The 17,744-nt window shown below is 46.0% G+C and overlaps 1 protein-coding gene across 2 annotated transcripts in view; it reads left to right on the forward strand.

Annotated features, from left to right (window-relative positions):
* The window catches only part of OBSCN (obscurin, cytoskeletal calmodulin and titin-interacting RhoGEF), a 1,961,032-nt gene that overhangs the window by 319,907 nt on the left and 1,623,381 nt on the right, over positions 1-17,744 (forward strand). Inside the window, exon 18 of one of the 2 annotated variants that reach the window (XM_069211034.1) lies at positions 12,555-12,830. The exons of the other annotated variant lie outside the window; for it this stretch is intronic. Within the exon in view, the coding sequence (XP_069067135.1) occupies positions 12,555-12,830 (276 nt within the window). The remainder of the gene's footprint in view (positions 1-12,554; positions 12,831-17,744) is intronic. 2 annotated transcript variants of the gene reach the window in all.

The raw sequence follows: 17,744 nt of genomic DNA on the forward strand, positions 1-17,744 counted from the left end.
TGGCCACCCACCATTTCAATGATATTGGCTTGCCCCAGCTTTATTAGTTCTGCTTAAATCTTGGGCCGTAGATGGAATGCTACCCTCCAAAGTTTCAGGGCCACTTGTCTACGTGCAGGCATATGAGGAGGTCCTTGAGTCATCCTATGCCTCTGAAAAGGGGTGCAAACTCTTCCCCAAGTTTTTCAATAGTTCCTCAATTGACATTGAAGGCGAAAGCAACCAAATGTAGACGTTCAGCTGTCTGGTAGCTCAGCAACATTCTGGATCCATCTTTGGTCACGTAGACTTTAACGCGGGTGGACAGGGATTCGTGTTGAATTTCGATCGTAAACACGCCAGCCAGAGGAAGTGAGGTTGAAGAGCCATATATGAAAACTTGAGTGGTTATGGGGCGCAGGACTGGTTGAATAGGTAGCATCTTCAAGACCTCTTGTGCCATGATGTTGATGGATGCCCCTATGTCGCATCAGTGCGGGAAGCTGATGGCCCACGATGGTGATGTTGCATCGTGGGCCTCTTCTTTTTGGATATCCACTTGGCTGTAGGGCATGAACAACATGAATCACCCCCTGCTTGTCGTCGTCGTCCATTTCCTCTCTGTCCTCGGGGTTTTCGGGAGTCTGCATCGCATGTATTATCTTTTGTTTCTGTCCCTTCTTTTGAGCCGATGATTTACAGACTTTTGCAAAATGGTTGGGTTTGTTACATGCAGAGCACCTCTTTCCTTGGGCAGGACACTGTCCTCGACGAGGGAACAGCTCTCTACAGGTATAACACGTCCTGTGACTGTGGCTGAGCTCTGTGCGTGTCTTTTTCTTGTCTGTACTTACAGCATCCACTGCGCTGTATGGTTCAGACTTCACCTGTCTTTGTAGAGCTGCTTCCATGTGTGTGGCCGGCACTTTTGAGAGTTCCTTGGACCGACCCATCATTAGAATGTCTGCCATTGGCACCTGTCTTTGTAGAGCTGCTTCCATGTGTGTAGCCGGCACTTTTGAGAGTTCCTTGGACCGACCCATCATTAGAATGTCTGCAATTGGCGTTCCCGGGACCTATAGGATATTCTCTTGAAGTTTAACAGAGAGGCACCCCTGGAATAACTGCACTCGAATCTCGTCAGCGGTATCTGGCTGGGTGCAGGTGCTGGCCCAGTCCCCTAGGTGGGTGTAAAAAGCGTCCACGCACTCATCTGGTGACTGACGAGCGTGGCAGGGCAGGAATCTTTCATAGTCTGGATTCGCAAGTGGCAGAAAGTGGACCTACAGTGCTTGTTTCAATGACGTGTAGGTATACGGTGGGCCAGCTTCAACAACGGACTTTCCTAGCTTGTGTATCCCCACATCTCCCAAGTGTAGCAGCATGGGACATCGCCTCTTATCATCCAGGGCTATCACCGCTAAATAGGTCGCCAAGCGTTCCACCCAGTCTTTCCATTTAGCTGCCAGTGTTGGGGGAGGGCCGTCCATCACAAAAGGCTCAAACGCTGTAATAGAAGTCATGTTGAGGCAACCCAGTAACCAAAACAGGCACAGTTTTAAACAGGGTCCAACCACACAGCCCCACGCTGCATTGGGCGTGAGGACAGAGGTAAGTCAGTGTCTACAGATGTCAGTCTGTAGTTCTGGCTTAACAGGCCCTGGGAATCCCAGCAAAGTGTAGGGAGTCAGTTGTGTGAGTTGAAAATGCCAGCTGGAGAAAAGGCAGCAAGGGTGGAATCAGCTGTAAAACGTTCCCCCTCTGAATGTAGGTTACAGTCTCTTACTTGGCCCAAGGCAGTGTAGACGAGTGGCTTCAGGGCAAATCCACCACAGGGTGCTCTCCTATGAGCAGCAAGAACAGCTGGCAGCAATTACAGACCCACGCCCATGCAACCCACATCTGCACGAGTCTTTCGTGTGATAACGCACTTTCGGCAAGCACAGCAAATCACGGTGGGGGAGAACAGCATGGGAAAGCAGGAGTCTGGCGGGTACAGTGAGAGGCAGCTGCCGTGGCAGAGAGATGAGTGTCCAGAGGGTGGGGCCGCTCTTCCTCATCGCCAGTTGATACGTTGGCCCCTAGGAGTGAATAAAAGTATGAGACAGCACATCAGTTGTATTGGTATACTTTGTTCCCTGGTGTCAAAACCAGAGCCTGGCTTTTTATTCCCTTCTCCGGTCAGGTACATTCCCTTCCTCAATGCGGGGTTCCCGAGGGCAAACACTCCTGTGCTTAGGCAGGACATTGGAGGGTCTAATAACAACATAACATTCCTCAGTCTAGGCGCAGAATTAAGTTTGAATGTTACATCATTGTGGGGTTAATATTGGGTGTGACTATGAAGTAGAAAAGCAGATTTTGTGGACACATGCCACTCAAAAGACACCCCTTGCACAAGTTAGACTTACATCTGAAAAGGCTTTTTTTTAACATTTCATTATTAAGCCTTGTTAATAAATTTTACAATGTACAGAGCAATATGTCTTTGCTGTGGAGTCCGTACATAGCAAATAAAACTTAGAAAACACGGTGTCCATACTGAGGGAAAACAGCAAAGACTTTGCAGATTTGAACCATTTAGTTCTTCAACCATTTTTGTGGTTAGTGCTAAGTCTCTATCATAGAATAGTCCCTCTGGCATGATATATTAGTGCCTCATCCCACCTCCTGGTCCGTCCGTCCTTATCTGACTCTCACTGCCCCATGCCCACAGCCTGTCTTCGGTATGGAGGTTGTTTGTTCTTCCCCATTCTGTCACTGTGTCACCTCTGTGATATATACCTAGAAGCACATTTAACTTTCTGTCACACAACACAAAGCAGCAAGACAGCTTGCGCTGAGTGAAATGGAGAGTGCAGGAATCTGTCATATCTATCCTGCGGCTGTACGCAATCTGCAGCATAGCGCCGATGCAGACACCCCTGCACCATGGAGCAAGGCTGCCTGTGTTACAGGCAGGATTGTTTTTGTGCAGAAAGGGGCACCTTTTTTGCACAAAAATAACCTATAAAGGCATTTTGCCAGAATGCAGCATGTTTAGAAAGAGGAAACAACAAGGACAAACAAAGATTAGGTGGGAAGGTGTACGATTCTGATGCACTTGAGGGAGTGCTGCTTTGGCCCCAGAAAGGAATTGCTACTCTCCGGTTCCGGGTTCAACGACCACCAGCACGCAGGTGAGACCCCATCCCCAATCTCACCTATAGAGGTCGACATGACCTTTGGACCTGGCAAAGTGTGTAGTAGTCAGAATCATTCAATCACAAATGAATGACATTATATCACAAACATTAAATCAATGTTGTACATATGGTGCGTAAAACTAAATTATAAACATACATGAAAACTGTACGCTAACCAAAACATCTGAAAAGATTTAACCTACTAAACATCAATACTGCTAGACACTCCAAAAGAATAATGAGGATTAGCAACAATACAATATGCTTATTATTATGCATTTTAGTGTTAGAAGTCAAAGCAGATGATGGTGACATCAGTAAATCATCAAAATACAGTTTAACATTCAATTCCAGATTTCAGGTTTCAGAGCTGGGCCATTTCTAACACTAACACAAATTTTGAACTTGCATGTGTGGGAGCAGGCTAACACATGCGGACAAAAGCAAAAAATAAAAGAAGGACAAAAATAATTTGAAAAAACATCTAACTAGAATAACTCACTATAAAAATATGTAAGTAGCTAACTGAAATGGAAGCAAGAACCCACATTTAATTATACCTCTCCATATGGATCAGCAGCCAGTAGTAGTTTGTCGTGGTCCGACCACCAGCACCGCCACTTTAGTGCCATTGGATGGACAGGCAGTGCTGCTGGTCCTTAGCGGATTACGACTCCCCTGTCCGCCAGTAGTTTCAGTTACTGCCCATGCACTTAGCATGCTTTGCAGGCAGTGAACATCGTGACGGATGCTGGTACATCCTAGGCGCTACAGCATTGCCGTCGACTCTGTTATGAGCTGAAGACAACTGTGTTTCTTCTTGCTGACCCAGCAGAAAACTCGTAATGGGGCCCGAGAGAGGCGGCTGCACCGGCGGCAACCTGCCCGTCGGGACTTCGACGGACGGGCTTTTCTGTCTGCCAAAGTCATAATCAACCCCTAAAGTTTTATTCATCAGAAGACAGCTAAGGGTCAAAAGGGATTCAGAAGAAGCAGAAGGCAGCTGGACATCTGCAGCATGTCAGGACTGACAAACTCACACCAGCAAGAACTAACTCCCAGTTTCTAAAGTTCCTCACTAATTAGAGATATGCATGATCCATTCATTGGTCCTTCAGGCGGGTGCATTTTGGTTTCAGTTTCAGCATCCAATCAGTCCAGATGGCACTATCAAATTTGCAACTATACCAAAACTTCTCAGCAAGAGTGTATTGTCATCGGTTGATTTCACGTTTCTAAAAAAATATTACATTCTCTAGTTATTTGTTACTTGATATCCTTTCTCACGGCACTCAATAAACTATACCAATACTTTTCACAAGAGAACTACAAGTTTCCTGTCCTGTTCGACAGCTATAACAAATAGTGTTACATTGTTGCTTCTAAAACATGTCTCTGGTCTACAATACAAAAGGACATTCAACATTCACATTAACAGCCTAGGGAAAGACTTCAGATCAGAGGGGACAAATTAAACAAGTGGTTTTCCATTACTACAGCAAAATGAATCTTTTCAGACCTAGTCAAGCTAAGAAGCCTTAATACACTTTAATACATTTAATACATTAATAAACCTATTGCGCACTTTACAATCCATATATAAAGCATATTATTTAATTGCAAACATTTTCATGACATGCTAGAACTAATTTAAATGTGCATTTATTTTTCTGCACACGTAATTCATAATAATAAAATTCATTTAATTCAACATAAGTATGATTAATTTATATTCATTTAATTCTTTCAATAACACTTTTATTATTAATTCACATTAGTAATTTATTTATTATGAATGCAAAAACTCTAATTTTAAAACGTGGTGCAGAATATGAATTGTGGCCACATGGTTCAACATATTTCAAACGTGCACATTTTCGAGCTCATGATATTTTCTTTGTTAGGCCTTCAAAAAATAGGTTAGTTAGTCACCATTTGCTAACTTCTAGCCATAAATATTTTAATAAAATGTGATCTCTCTCACACTCCTAGGTCCACAAGTGTTACCAAGCTATGCAGGGCCACACAAGGTGGCCTTGCGTGGCTTCGTAAATCTCTTCTGCGGCGCAAGGGTGACGCAAAACCTTAATAAATCTGGGGTCCAGTATGTCAATCGGCATCTCTCACACATGCAAATGACCTTGTGAATCAAGTATTTTATGTTTGGAAATGTATGAATATTAGATATGTGGGCCTATTAGATGAGATAGAGCCCATCAGAGTTACTGTGGGATATTGTACCACCTGACCTGTGCGAGCCAGCGAGGAGGTTGTGGATATTAAACTTTAATTGCTGGATGAGCACAAAAGAGAACAGCATTGAATGAATACCCTTCCTATTACTTTTGCCTCAATCTTAACTAGATTGTGCACAAAAGAGTATGAGATTTTTATCCATACGTCGAGCCTGGAAACATAAACCATGCTCCGAAGGAGTAAACAGTATAACTTATGTTCAATTCAATTTCTGATGTTGTGCTTGATTCTGTCAAGTACCACTCTTATGTACCTGCATTTTTGGCAGATAAGTGTACTGAAAAACAGGGTAAGCATTAATCGTCTAGTCACACAGTTGGTTCAAGTGGTGAAGCCAGAGTGAGAATTTAGATCTCCCTATTTAAAGACTGGTCAGCTAGCCACTAGACAGCAACTTTTCAAATTCAGACTAAGTGCTATTTCAGTGTTTGGCATCTGCTGACCTCAGGGAATGCAATTCCCAAATACAGATAAGATTCGATTATCTAAAAAGTGTTCAAAATTTATGTGCTTCTGATATAGCAAAGGGATAGATCTGTTAGAGACCTCGAGTCGCAAATTCCTTACCTTAGAATTTTCCCCAGGCAACAGACTGAATTTAGACGTTTTTTGAGCTGTATCCCTGGACCATGGTAGGTGTTGCTGTTTGGTTCTGCGTCGTCCACGCTAGAAGTGCATCCAGAAGTGACATGCACGTGCCCATATAGGCACCACCCCAGCTCACTGACATCAGTTCTTTTCTTTCAGCTCCAGTCACTGCAGATTAGGGGAGAGCTACTTTCAGGCTTTTTTGACTGACTTTATTCTCGTTTTTTGTTAAGGCCTTTTTGAGATTCTAGTGTTTGGAATGCTAGGGATGTCTCCAAAAAAGACCACCAGTTTCAAACCTTGTGGTGCCTGTCACAGGCAGATGTCGGCAAAAGACCCACATTTTGTTTGCCTTTGATGTCTGGAGCGCACTACGACATGTGAGGATTGTCATGCCATTCACCTGAAGGCACTGAGGGAATAGCCCCTTAAGCTCATCCTCTCCTAACATCAATCGACCCCTGCGACATTATCGGTCATGGAGAAGTTCTTGGGATGGCTCACAGAGCTGCTCAAGATGGTCATCGTCTTGAGCCTGATCATCGGGTAAGACAAAAAGAAGAGGTTTGAGAAGTAGAAGTGGTCTTTGACTGCTCCGATTCCTCTGACCTGGCACTGGAGTGTCAGCACTCCAGGCCTCACTTTACAGTGGAGCCTGTGCCCGGGTTGGCTCCACTCTTCCCAGAGTTTTCACGTAGCTGGTACCACCCCGCCCGACTCAGGGAGCTTTTTGAGGCTATGCACCTCATATTTTGACCCCTCTGGAACTTCTTTAGGCTCCAAGTGTGCGGGAGGGACCCCCACTGGTTCTCTGTCGGCAAGTTTGCCCTCGGTGCTAGACTGGATCCGGTGTGAACCCAGAGCATCACCATGTGAGGCTGCACATCCCAGGCACCCGCTCCAGTGCTGGTGCTCCTGGTGCGTCAACCCCCCTGTGGCAGCCCCAGCCCAATGTTACACCTGAGTCCAATACGGAGTTGGGTCGATGTTGACCGATGCAGACTCTTGTGCCGGCGAGGCCCATGCTTCCAGGGTTGGATACAGTGCCATTTTTGTTTGACAGGCCTGGAAAGGGTCACAATTGGGCGCGGTCAGAGGACCATTATACTTATCAGCATCCCTTAGATGACACAGAGGACAACTGGTACAAGGATCAGGCGGATACCATTGATTTGGACACCTCACCAGAAATTGGCCTGGTCTCTCCCCCTACTGTGGTTACATAGAAACATTCCTATTTGAAATGATGGTGCAGAGGGCAGCTGAGGTCTCGGACTTTGAGCTGCCCTCATTGGCAGACAAGACTAACATCTTGACAGAGGCGCTTCAGTTGGGAGTTGCCCCTCTAAACCCTTACTCCCACTTAACAAAGCCCTTACGGATGTCCTACGTGGGGCCTTATCCAAACCTTGTGCAGGGACTTCTGTGCACAGGTAAATTGCCCACTGCCATTGCTCTGCTCTGGGGGACCCCATTTTTCTCACACTTCACCCACTTCAAAGACCTTTGTGGTCCAAGCCTCCACTTCCAGAATCAAGATCGAGTGTTCCCTATCTCTCTGCAGGATAGGAAATCCAAGAGGCTGGATAACCTCTGAAACTGAATTTTCTCCTAAACCAGCCTAGCACTGTGGTCGGTGAATACCATGTGCCTCCTGGGCTGATACCATCACACTGTGTGGGATTTGGTTGCGCAAGTGCTGACTATGGTTTTTGAGGAGGCCTGAGACACACTCTCCCAGGCTATTGCTGAGGGGAGAGATGTGGCAAATTTCAAAATTCGATGTGGGCTTGACATGACCGACTTGCGGGGCAGAGCGATCTCATTATTGATGGCCCTGAAGTGCCACGCCTGACTAAGAACCACTGATTTTTCAGGGTATATCCATGCCTCGCTCGTGGACATGCCCTTTGATATGTCTTGCCTTCTTGATGAAAAGGTGGACTTGGGCCAGGAGCGCTTCAAGGCTAGCAAAGCTATGGCCAGGCCTATGGGCCTATCCATGGCCCCTTACCAACCGTAGTCTGCCTTCCATTCCTCTAGTGTCTACCGAAGGGGTTTCCAACTGCGTTCATTCCCTCTCAGCCATCAAGGCCAGCAGGCTTCCAAGCCTTTTCATGGACGAGGACGTAGATCTCACAGACCACGTGGGACAACTTGTCAGAGGTCAGGCCATTGCACCACTCCTCTGGCAGCCACAGCCTCCAAACCCCTTTAAATTACCCTTATCCCACCCTGATACTATTAGACACAAGGACGACCCATATGTGCATGTGAAAATTATTATAAATGTTTTAAGAGACAGACATTCCAGTGAAACTCATTTGAAATTAATATGTAATGAAGCAGAAAATTACTGCTACTGAATTGATCAAAGGAAAAGGATACAAGTGCATATACCCAGAAAATTGAATAATCTGATGCACATATACCAATACCAATGATGTATAACGCAACCAGTACCAAACTATATCAGAACAGGTACTTTTATTCTTATAAACTGAACCATAAAAGCAAGTTACTTGCGACAAAATCCAAATTTGTGAAAAAGTGCACCCCAAGTGAACAAAACACCAGAATACAAAAGAACGGAAATCATTGTTGTTTTTACAATAGTTGGTGTATTGATACATGAAATAAAGACAGCCAAAGTCAATAATAGCACAGATACATCCACAGAGCAATTCCTTTGTGAGATTAAGAAACAATGAGGTCTGTTTTTTTTAACTGTCTACGGCGTTTCGACCCTGAGTCTCATCAGCACACAGGATTACCTGAGGGAGTGGCTGCCTGAAATCACAGTGTAATGGGCAAAAATGTAGATGAACCAGCCACATTAGAGGAGAGGAAGCAGTACAATTAGAGCAGCAGCCCAAAGTAATAGGTACAGATGGAACCTGATGATGCAGGAAGGTTATAAAGAGGTAAAGCCGTGTGAGCAACCCCAAGGGAAAAAGGCTGCAGCTGGCATCTGTCAATACATGATTGCCGAACCTACAATGAGGTGAAGTGGTACGGGCACATGGGTGTACACATCCTTTTAGTATAAGGAAGACTGGACTATTAATTTCAAATGAGTTTCACATGAATGTCTGTCTCTTAAAACACTATCCCATCCTGGGCACCCGGGGAAGGCAGGATACACATCTAACAGATGGGTTTTACAGATCGTCCAAGGAGGCTACTACATCCCCTTTCTGGACACCCCTCCACCTATTCCACCCAATTATGACCGGCTGACAGAGGATCATCTCTCCTTACTCCATCAGGAAGTGTTAGTTCTCTTAGCCTAGGAAACCATTGGCGAAGGGAACCATTGAGAAGCTGCCCAGAAAGGGCAAAGACCCTCATCCTATCCTAGACTGGCACGTTTTCAACTTCTCCCTGAAACAGGAGAAGTTCATAATGCTCACATTAGCTCAAGTTCTGTCTGCTGTGGACCCTAGAGACTAGAGGTAGTGTTGGACTTGCAGGATGCATAATTCAACATAATAGTCCTGCCTACTACCAGACGTTACCTGTGGGTCACAGTGGGCAAGAGCACTTTCAATTTGCTGCACTCCATTTTGGAATTTCCAGCATGCCTCAGGTGTTCACCAAGGTGATGATGGTGGTTGCAGCACATCTGCAAAGCTCAGGGGTTCCAGTCTTCCCCTACCTCAACGATCAGCAGTTGAAGGTGAGCTCACCCCAGGCAGTCGTCTCCCACCTCGAGACTAGGGCGGACCTCCTGAATTTACTGAGGTTCACTAGATATATATATGCCAAATTCACACCTGACTCCCTCTCAGACACTCTCTTTCATTGGGGCTGTTCTGAGCAAAGTGCAGTTTTGGGTTTGTCTCTCCGAGCAGTGAGTCCAGGATATTCAGGCTATGATATACATGAGTTTCAATCTGTATTCCTGGTTTAGTGAGACTGACTGTGATGCTGCTGGGCCTCTTGGCTTCTTGCATCCTTTTTGATGCACATGCCCGTTGGCATATGAAGGCTCTTCAGTGGAGCCTGAACTTTCAGTGTGCACAGCATCAGTGGAATCTCTCTGACATGGTTCAGATGTTGGAGTGAGCTGCAAACGAGCTTCAGTGGTGGCTGATGAACTTCGATTGTGTCAGATCCCTCTCCCTTCCTCACTTACAGCTGACTATAGTGACAGATGTGTCACTCCTTCGTTTGGGCGGCCATCTGGGAGCGGTGCAAATCAGAGGACCCTGGTCTGTGGTGGAGTCCAGGCTTCACATCAACCTGCTGGAGGTTCGGACGATCCAATTGGCATTGACAGCCTTTCTTCCTTTGATGAAGGGAAAGCAGTTTTAGGTGTTCACGGACCACACTACTGCCATGTGGTACTGAAAAAAAACAGGGCGGGAAGGGGCCATCGATCCTTTGCCAAGACGCCCTGTGTCTCTGGACATGGCTGAAACATCAGGGCTCTTCCCTGGTGGTACAACACCTGCCGATCTCTCAAAACGCCAGAGCCGACAAACTCAGCTGTTGATGTCAAGCAGATCACAAATAGCTTGTCCATGTTGCTGTGGCACAAGGTGGTCTTTCAAGAGTGAGGAGAACTTTGGTTAGATCTGTTCACCACTCCAGAGAATATGCAGTCAGCAGTTTAGTGCTGAAGATTCCAAGGTGGCTCTCGCTTGGAGATTTTTTTCATCTTGAGTGGAACTCTGGCCTTATGTACCTCTTTTTGCCAATACTACTCCTGCCCAGAATTCTCAAGAAGATCAAATATGACCAAGCCCAAGTCATTCTTGTGGCTCCGGATTGGGCACGGAGAGTCTGGTATCCTGACCTATTGAGCATGAGCATCAGTCCTCAGGTCAGGCTACCTCTTCAGGAGGATCATCTGTTGCAGAAGCAGGAGAGGGTTCTACACCAAACCTGCGTACCCTCCACCATATTCTGTGGAGATGGACTGGCGACAGCTACAGCTTTCAAACTTTGGCCTGAAGTATGTGATTCTTACAGCCAGGCATTATGTTATTCTTACAGCCAGGCATCCTGCTAGTAAGATGGTCTACTACCACTGGGACAATTTTGTGGCATGGTGTGCATCCAGTAACATTGGCCATCACTCTTTGCACACCATTCCCAAGTTTTAATATTTGTTCTCTCTTTGGTCTAGCAGGGCTCTGCTATGGACACAGTTAAGGTCTATTTATGGGCCATTTCAGCTTTTTGTAGGTGCCAGACCAACCTTATTTGTTCAAGTCACCTATTGTGACTAGGTTCCTCAAAGGTATCCAACATTTGTTTCCTCCCAGACTATTTGTCATTGCTCAATGGGACTTAAATCTGGTCCTGACTTTCCTCCTGTGGGCACTGAGCCTCTGCACTACTTCCCACTATGTTTGTTAACTCTCGAGACAACTTTCTTAGCACCCATTACATTGGCCAGGTGAATCAGTTCAAGGCAAGGACTCTCTGTGCACCCTTCTTATACCACCTTTTACCCAGACAATCTGCTTCTACGGACTCGTGTCTCCTTTCTGACAAAGGTTTTAATACCCTTTTATGTAGGCCAGACCATCAACCTTGCCTACTTTCTTTGCTCCTCATTATTCTTCTAGGGAAGAGGAGAGACTCCACCACCTGGCCCCAAAAAGAGTATTGTTATACATAGATCGCACTAAAGAATTCCGGGTGGACAATCAACTCTTTATAGGTTATGTTGAAGCTAAGAAAGGGAAAGCAGTGCATAAACAAATCATATCATGATGGATAATGATCTACACAAAGATCTGCTACTCACTGTTCTAAAAAGCAAACCCATGAGGGTTTGCGGGCTCACTCCACCAGAGCCAAGCCTGTGAATACTGCGTTAGCTTGTGTGGTCCCTGATCTGGACATCTGTCAGTCAGCAATGTAGGAGTCACTACATACGTTTCCCAAACACTACTGTCTGGACAGCCTGGTCTGTTGTGATGGTCATTTTACCTTTTCGGTCCTGCATGACCTCTTGGTCTAATATTTTCGCAGACCAACCTCCTAGGAGTTATTTCTTGGGTATCTATTCTAAGGTAAGGAATCTGTGTTTAGAAGTCTCTGTCAGATGAACAAGTTACTTACCTCTTGTAATGCCATATCTGGTAGAGACACTTTCTACCTGCTGATTCCTTACTGACACTCTCATCCTCCACGCTTTGCAAACTGATTATGGTGTGAGGGTCACCCTCCTAAGGGCCTAAGAAATTCATACCAGTTGTCAGTGTTCCTTCTGCCTCCGTACTTCTGACGTGAAAAGTCATGAAAGGAAACTGATGTCAGTGGCTTGGGGGTGCATGTATAGGACCCCACGCACGTCATTTCCAGTGTGGATGATGCAGTCCTCAATAACGCCACTGACTGGTGTGCAGGATTACTGCTCGAAAAATTTCCAGATCCAGTCTGACGTCTGGGGAAAATTCCTAGGTAAGGATTTTGCAGGTAGATAGAATTTCTACCAGAGAAGGAATTTCTGAAGGCCTTAATTACTCTTTCGGTTTACATCTTGCAGAAATAGTTGAATATGTTTTTAAACATTACCTTATTCTGCAGAGCCTGAAGTGATTTTTGTAAACCAGGAGAATGTGCAGAAAGAGGTGAAGGCCATTCTGACTGAGACTGCCACGCTCAGCTGTGAGGTGTTACAAGCCAAGAGTGCGGTGAAGTGGTACAAGGATGGTAAACTAATCATTGCAAGCAAGACGATAAGAGTAGAAAGTGAGGGCACATCCCGCCGGCTGGTGGTGGAGCAGGTGGAGAAGAAAGATGCTGGGGAGTACACCTGTGAGGCCGCTGGGCAGAAACTGTATTACAAGATCACTGTCGCTGGTGAGTGAAAAATTATTTTTGCCTTCCAATACCATGTCCATTAATACATTACAAATCAAAATTTATAATTATCTGTTTTGCAAATCATTGATTCCAGCTCTAGAAGTAGCAGATGAAGTGCTGGAGAACTAGATTAAGTGAATTCTGTAACTGTCCTTTTGCAGTGAAAAGGATGAAGGAATAGGCCCAGGGTTACTATTCAGGTGCCATGGTTAATACCTTGTCTACCTAAGGCCAGAAACAAGCAGACAGGTTGCAGTTAGTGTGGTGCAAATTGTGTGCCCTGCCAGTAATTTGTGATGCAACCTAAGAACTAATAGCTACATCCCAAAATTCTCCTTTGCTGAAGGTCACAGAATGATCTGTGTAAAAAATGTCAATTAGGCTGATTACTATTTACATACCCCATTGATTGGGTACAAACACTAGGGTAGCAGACTGCAAAATACAACAAACCTCCATCCCTGCCTTTACATTTCCAAACAAAACATTTTTAAAAGAAATCCATGTTCCTTAAAGGAACAGATGCTGCTTTAAATGTTGGGAAGACATATGAGGAAGAAGGCAGTGACCATCTGGACTTCTATCTACTCCCCTGGAAGCTACCTGGTACAAATACCAAAGGTGAAGCTGTCCTACAGGGATAGCTTTCCATTTTCTAATCACTATCTATCTCCTTTGAAGTGCCAGTAACTTTTGAATTGTGTGCGACTACATTTGTGGTTACGGACCATTGGTAGATACCATTGTGAATCAAAATTAGGTGGCCATGTGTTTCATAGAGGCTTTTCTGGGTTTATTATGTGGCCAGACACCATTGTGCAGTCACAAACTTTGTGATTCTGCAAATCTTAGGTTTGTGACTTCAGTATCGTTTCGTACGTCTCCTCTAGTTCTAACTCATTGCTCATTCAGTCCCTGGTCTGTGCTTAGCCCAGCCAACATAAAAAATATTATATAGATTCAAGAACATAGAATTTCTGGCAGGAGCAAAAGGACAATTTCTCTCCTGTTTCCCTATTTTATGAAACATTTCACACCTCCTGCCCATGTGTTCCTTTGCAGGAAACAGTTTCCAGTTTTATTAGTGTTGGAGGCGGCACGTTCTGGTTGGCTGCAGCAAGGCCCCAGCCAGGCAGAATCTCACCACTTCCGTAAGGGTTGGGTGATTACACTCATTGTATAACCTGCACTCCCCTTAAGTAGCTTGGCACAGAGCCATCAGGCTTATTACAGAAGCAATGTGTAAAACAATGGCACAACACTTCCCCACCACAACCACGCTGAGTGGCACAAATAAGACTTCACACACCATGTAGGTATATAAAAATTGCATTCAAATACCCATTGTCAACACCCCATGAGTGTCATGGAAATCTGGGCATAAATCACATTTAGCAATAGCGTACAGAATATTTGGCTCAACTGTCTGTAACACCAATGACAGTACATACAAGTAGACAATTATATGTTCACTCCGGCACCCTCATGCAGTGCCAAACGTCAGCACAAGTCCTACCCTATAGTTTACCAATGTTGATATAACAATTAAATTCAGGGTGGACCCCGGTTCCCAACACTAGCAGCAATATGTAAATACAAGGGTTGTACACGTCTACATAGCACTGCGGCCTAGGCCGCACTTGTAAATTGTAGTTGCCAACCTCAAGAATTCCCTGGCAGAAGAATGTGATCAGGAACACCACGGTGCTGCCCTTGCATTCACCCACACTCTCTCCACTGTGCACTGCTGGGCCGGGCCACAGATATCAGTCAGCTCATGCCACCACACACTCATACACGCACACTCTTGGCACCTTAATGCGGTGCCCTGATTTCAGGGTAGTGGATGCCACTGTGTTTGCAGGAACACCTGGTCCCAAACCGCCCTCATCATAAGCCATAGATTGTATCAACCTTCCCTCGGATACTAGGCTGCTTGCGGCCCTAGTTACTCTATGCAGGACCCTGAGGACAAGATGGGAGGGGGGAAGGAAAGACAACAGCTGATCGAGCAACAGTTAGCATGGAGACAGTTGGGTGCCCAGCATGAAGTTCATTGCGAGGTCTGCAACACACAGGGGGAGAGTCACTGGGGCCGCCCGTTAGCCACAGCTATGCCCAGCCCTGCCAAGCAGTCAGGCTTTGTAGGAAAGTACCCTCTTTTTGGCATGTTACCCCCAATGTCTGCCTGATATCAATGTGTGTTTGACTGTGCCATTGGGATCCTGCTAGTCAGGACCCCAGTGCTTATGGTTTATGGCCTGCTTGTCAGTGTGTTTCACTGTTTTCTAAATTGTTACTGAAGTCCTGCTAATCAGAACTCCAGTGCTCATGCTCTCTCTCCTTCTAAATTTGTCACTACAGTTTAGTGACTCCATATTTCACTCCAAATTGGCACACTGGAACCCCCCTTATAAGTTCCTAGTATACGGTACCTAGGTACCCACGGCATTGGGGTTCCAGGGAATCCTTATGGGACGCAGTATTTCTTTTGCCACCCATGAGGAGACCATACAAACACTTCTTCAGGACTGCCATTGCAGCCTGTGTGAAATAGTGCATGCACTATTTCACAGCCATTTGCACTGCACCAGGTCACTTATAAGTCACTTATATGTATAACCTTCAGACTCTAAAAGCTAGGTGCATACTACCTGTGTGTGAGGGCACACCTGCACTAGCAGAGGTGGCCCCAAGTTGTCCAGGCTCATTTTCCCAGACTTCGTGAGTGCGGGGACGCCATTATAAGGTTGCACTACATATAGGTCAATACATATATGTAGCTTTACAATGAAAACTCGGAATATGGCCATGAAAGGTGTCTAACAGCTGGTAATCGTACCCCAATACTGATTCCAGTATTGGTTGCGCAATCCCATGCACTCCGGGGGCTCCACCATGGCCCCTCAGTACTGCTATACCAGCCTCCTGATGTTTCCACTGCAGCCCCAGCTGCTGCCACCTCACAGAAAGGCTGCTGCCCTCCTAGGGTTTGAGCAGCTCAATCCCAGGAAGGCAGAACACTGTATATCCTTTAGGAGAGGAGTGTTACACCCTCTCCCTTTGGAAATAGGTGTTACAGGCATGGGAGGGGTACCCTCCCAGAGCCTCTGGAAATGCTTTGAAGGGCACATATGGTTCCCTCCTTGCATAATCTAGTCTACACTGGTTCAGTGACCCCAGTCCCTGCTCTGGCACGATACTGGACAAAGGAAAGGGAAGTGACCACTCCCCTGTCCATCACCGCCCCAGGGATGGTGCCCAGAGCTCCTCTACAGTGTCCCTGGGTTCTGCCATCTTGTTTTCAGGATAGTCAGGGAACTCTGGGAGCATCTGAGTGGTCAGTGCCAAAAGTAGACGTCAGAGACCCCTCATGATAGGTGCTTACCTGGTTAGGTGACCAATCCCCCTCTCAGGGATACCTAGGGTCTCTCCTCTGGGTGTTTATTCAGATTTGGATTGCAAGACTGCCCCAGGAATCCTCTGCATCCTTTACTTCATCTTCTACTGAGGGATCAATCGCTGACTTATCCAGTATTGGATCTTTCATAAATTCACATGCTTGAATTATCCCCGTCGTCGAAGTGGGAGTCCCACAGTACATAAAATAGCAATTATTAACAAATATTTTTTTTTCTATAGGCTATAATGGACACACCAGCCACTCATATAGCCTATCCAAGTCCTTTTGTGAAAAGGACCAAAACCTGCCTGCTGGCCAATCAGGTACCAGCACCCTCTAGAACACTCTCCAGAGAAGCTCCTTCCCTCAGATTTTCTACCGCACATCGTGTGAAGGGAGTCTCCCTGAGCTCTGCTCAGTTTTCTACTTCTTCAGAAGTATTTTTCTCTCAAGAAAACTCTAAAAATGTCAGATTCTTCTAGAAAAGGCCTTTTCCGCCCTTGCAAGACCTGTGGAAAGAAAAGGCTCCATGTGGATGATCCACATAAAGAATGCTTGTATTGCCTCTACCCACAACACCAGGTGAAGGACTGCAAGATATGCCGTTCTTTCTCCACAAAAACCCTCAGGGACCGTGAGGGTAGACTTCTGACATGGTTACAGGCAAAATCCTGTACTTCAGGTGAGGAGAGTGGGTCAGAAAGGCCACACAAAAGGTCCAAATCTGAGGATCTGGGCCAGGCAGAAAGATCTAGAAAGCGGCAAAAATTACATCACGGACATACAAAAGGCTTACAAGCTTCAATTTCTTCTGAGCCATCCTCTCCTCGTCAAAAGAAGGAGACGTCCCACCATTCTCCTTCCTCTGAGCCTTCTACCTCTAGAAAGGTAACCATTAAAATTAAGTCGACGACGGCACCACCGTCGACGACCGTGACAACGGTGTTTACATCTACCGTCTCCACCACCTTTTCGACGAGACCATTGTCGGCGACGACTACCTTGACGGTAAAGGCTCCTATTTCCTCTATTAAACCTCAGTCGACGAGGATTCCAGAAAAGAGCACGTCGCTGACAACATCGACGTTGATGACATTGACTACTAAAGCCCTGTCGACTGCAACACCACCAACGAGAGCCTCGTCGGCTATCTCACCGTCGACGAGGACACCATCGACTAGACCGCCGTCGACGAGACCACCATCGACGAAACCATTGTTGACGGGACCACCATCGACGAGACCACTGTTGTCGACACCATCGTTGACGAGACCACTGTCGTCGACACCATCATTGACGAGACCGTCGTCGATGGAAGGATCATCTCTGATAACAGTGCCGTCGACAGCACCATCATCATTGACACCATCTACGATGCCATTGGTGCCTGTGAGCCAGATAGAGGCTATTCCTACCTCTTCCAGGTCTCCTGATCTTCGGGCCATGGTCAAGATCACATCTTTGCCCTGATCTGAGATTTATCCTACAGACACGTCACCAAGCAAAGT

The sequence above is a fragment of the Pleurodeles waltl genome, chromosome 10 (assembly GCF_031143425.1).
Source record: "Pleurodeles waltl isolate 20211129_DDA chromosome 10, aPleWal1.hap1.20221129, whole genome shotgun sequence".
Taxonomy (NCBI): domain Eukaryota; kingdom Metazoa; phylum Chordata; class Amphibia; order Caudata; family Salamandridae; genus Pleurodeles; species Pleurodeles waltl.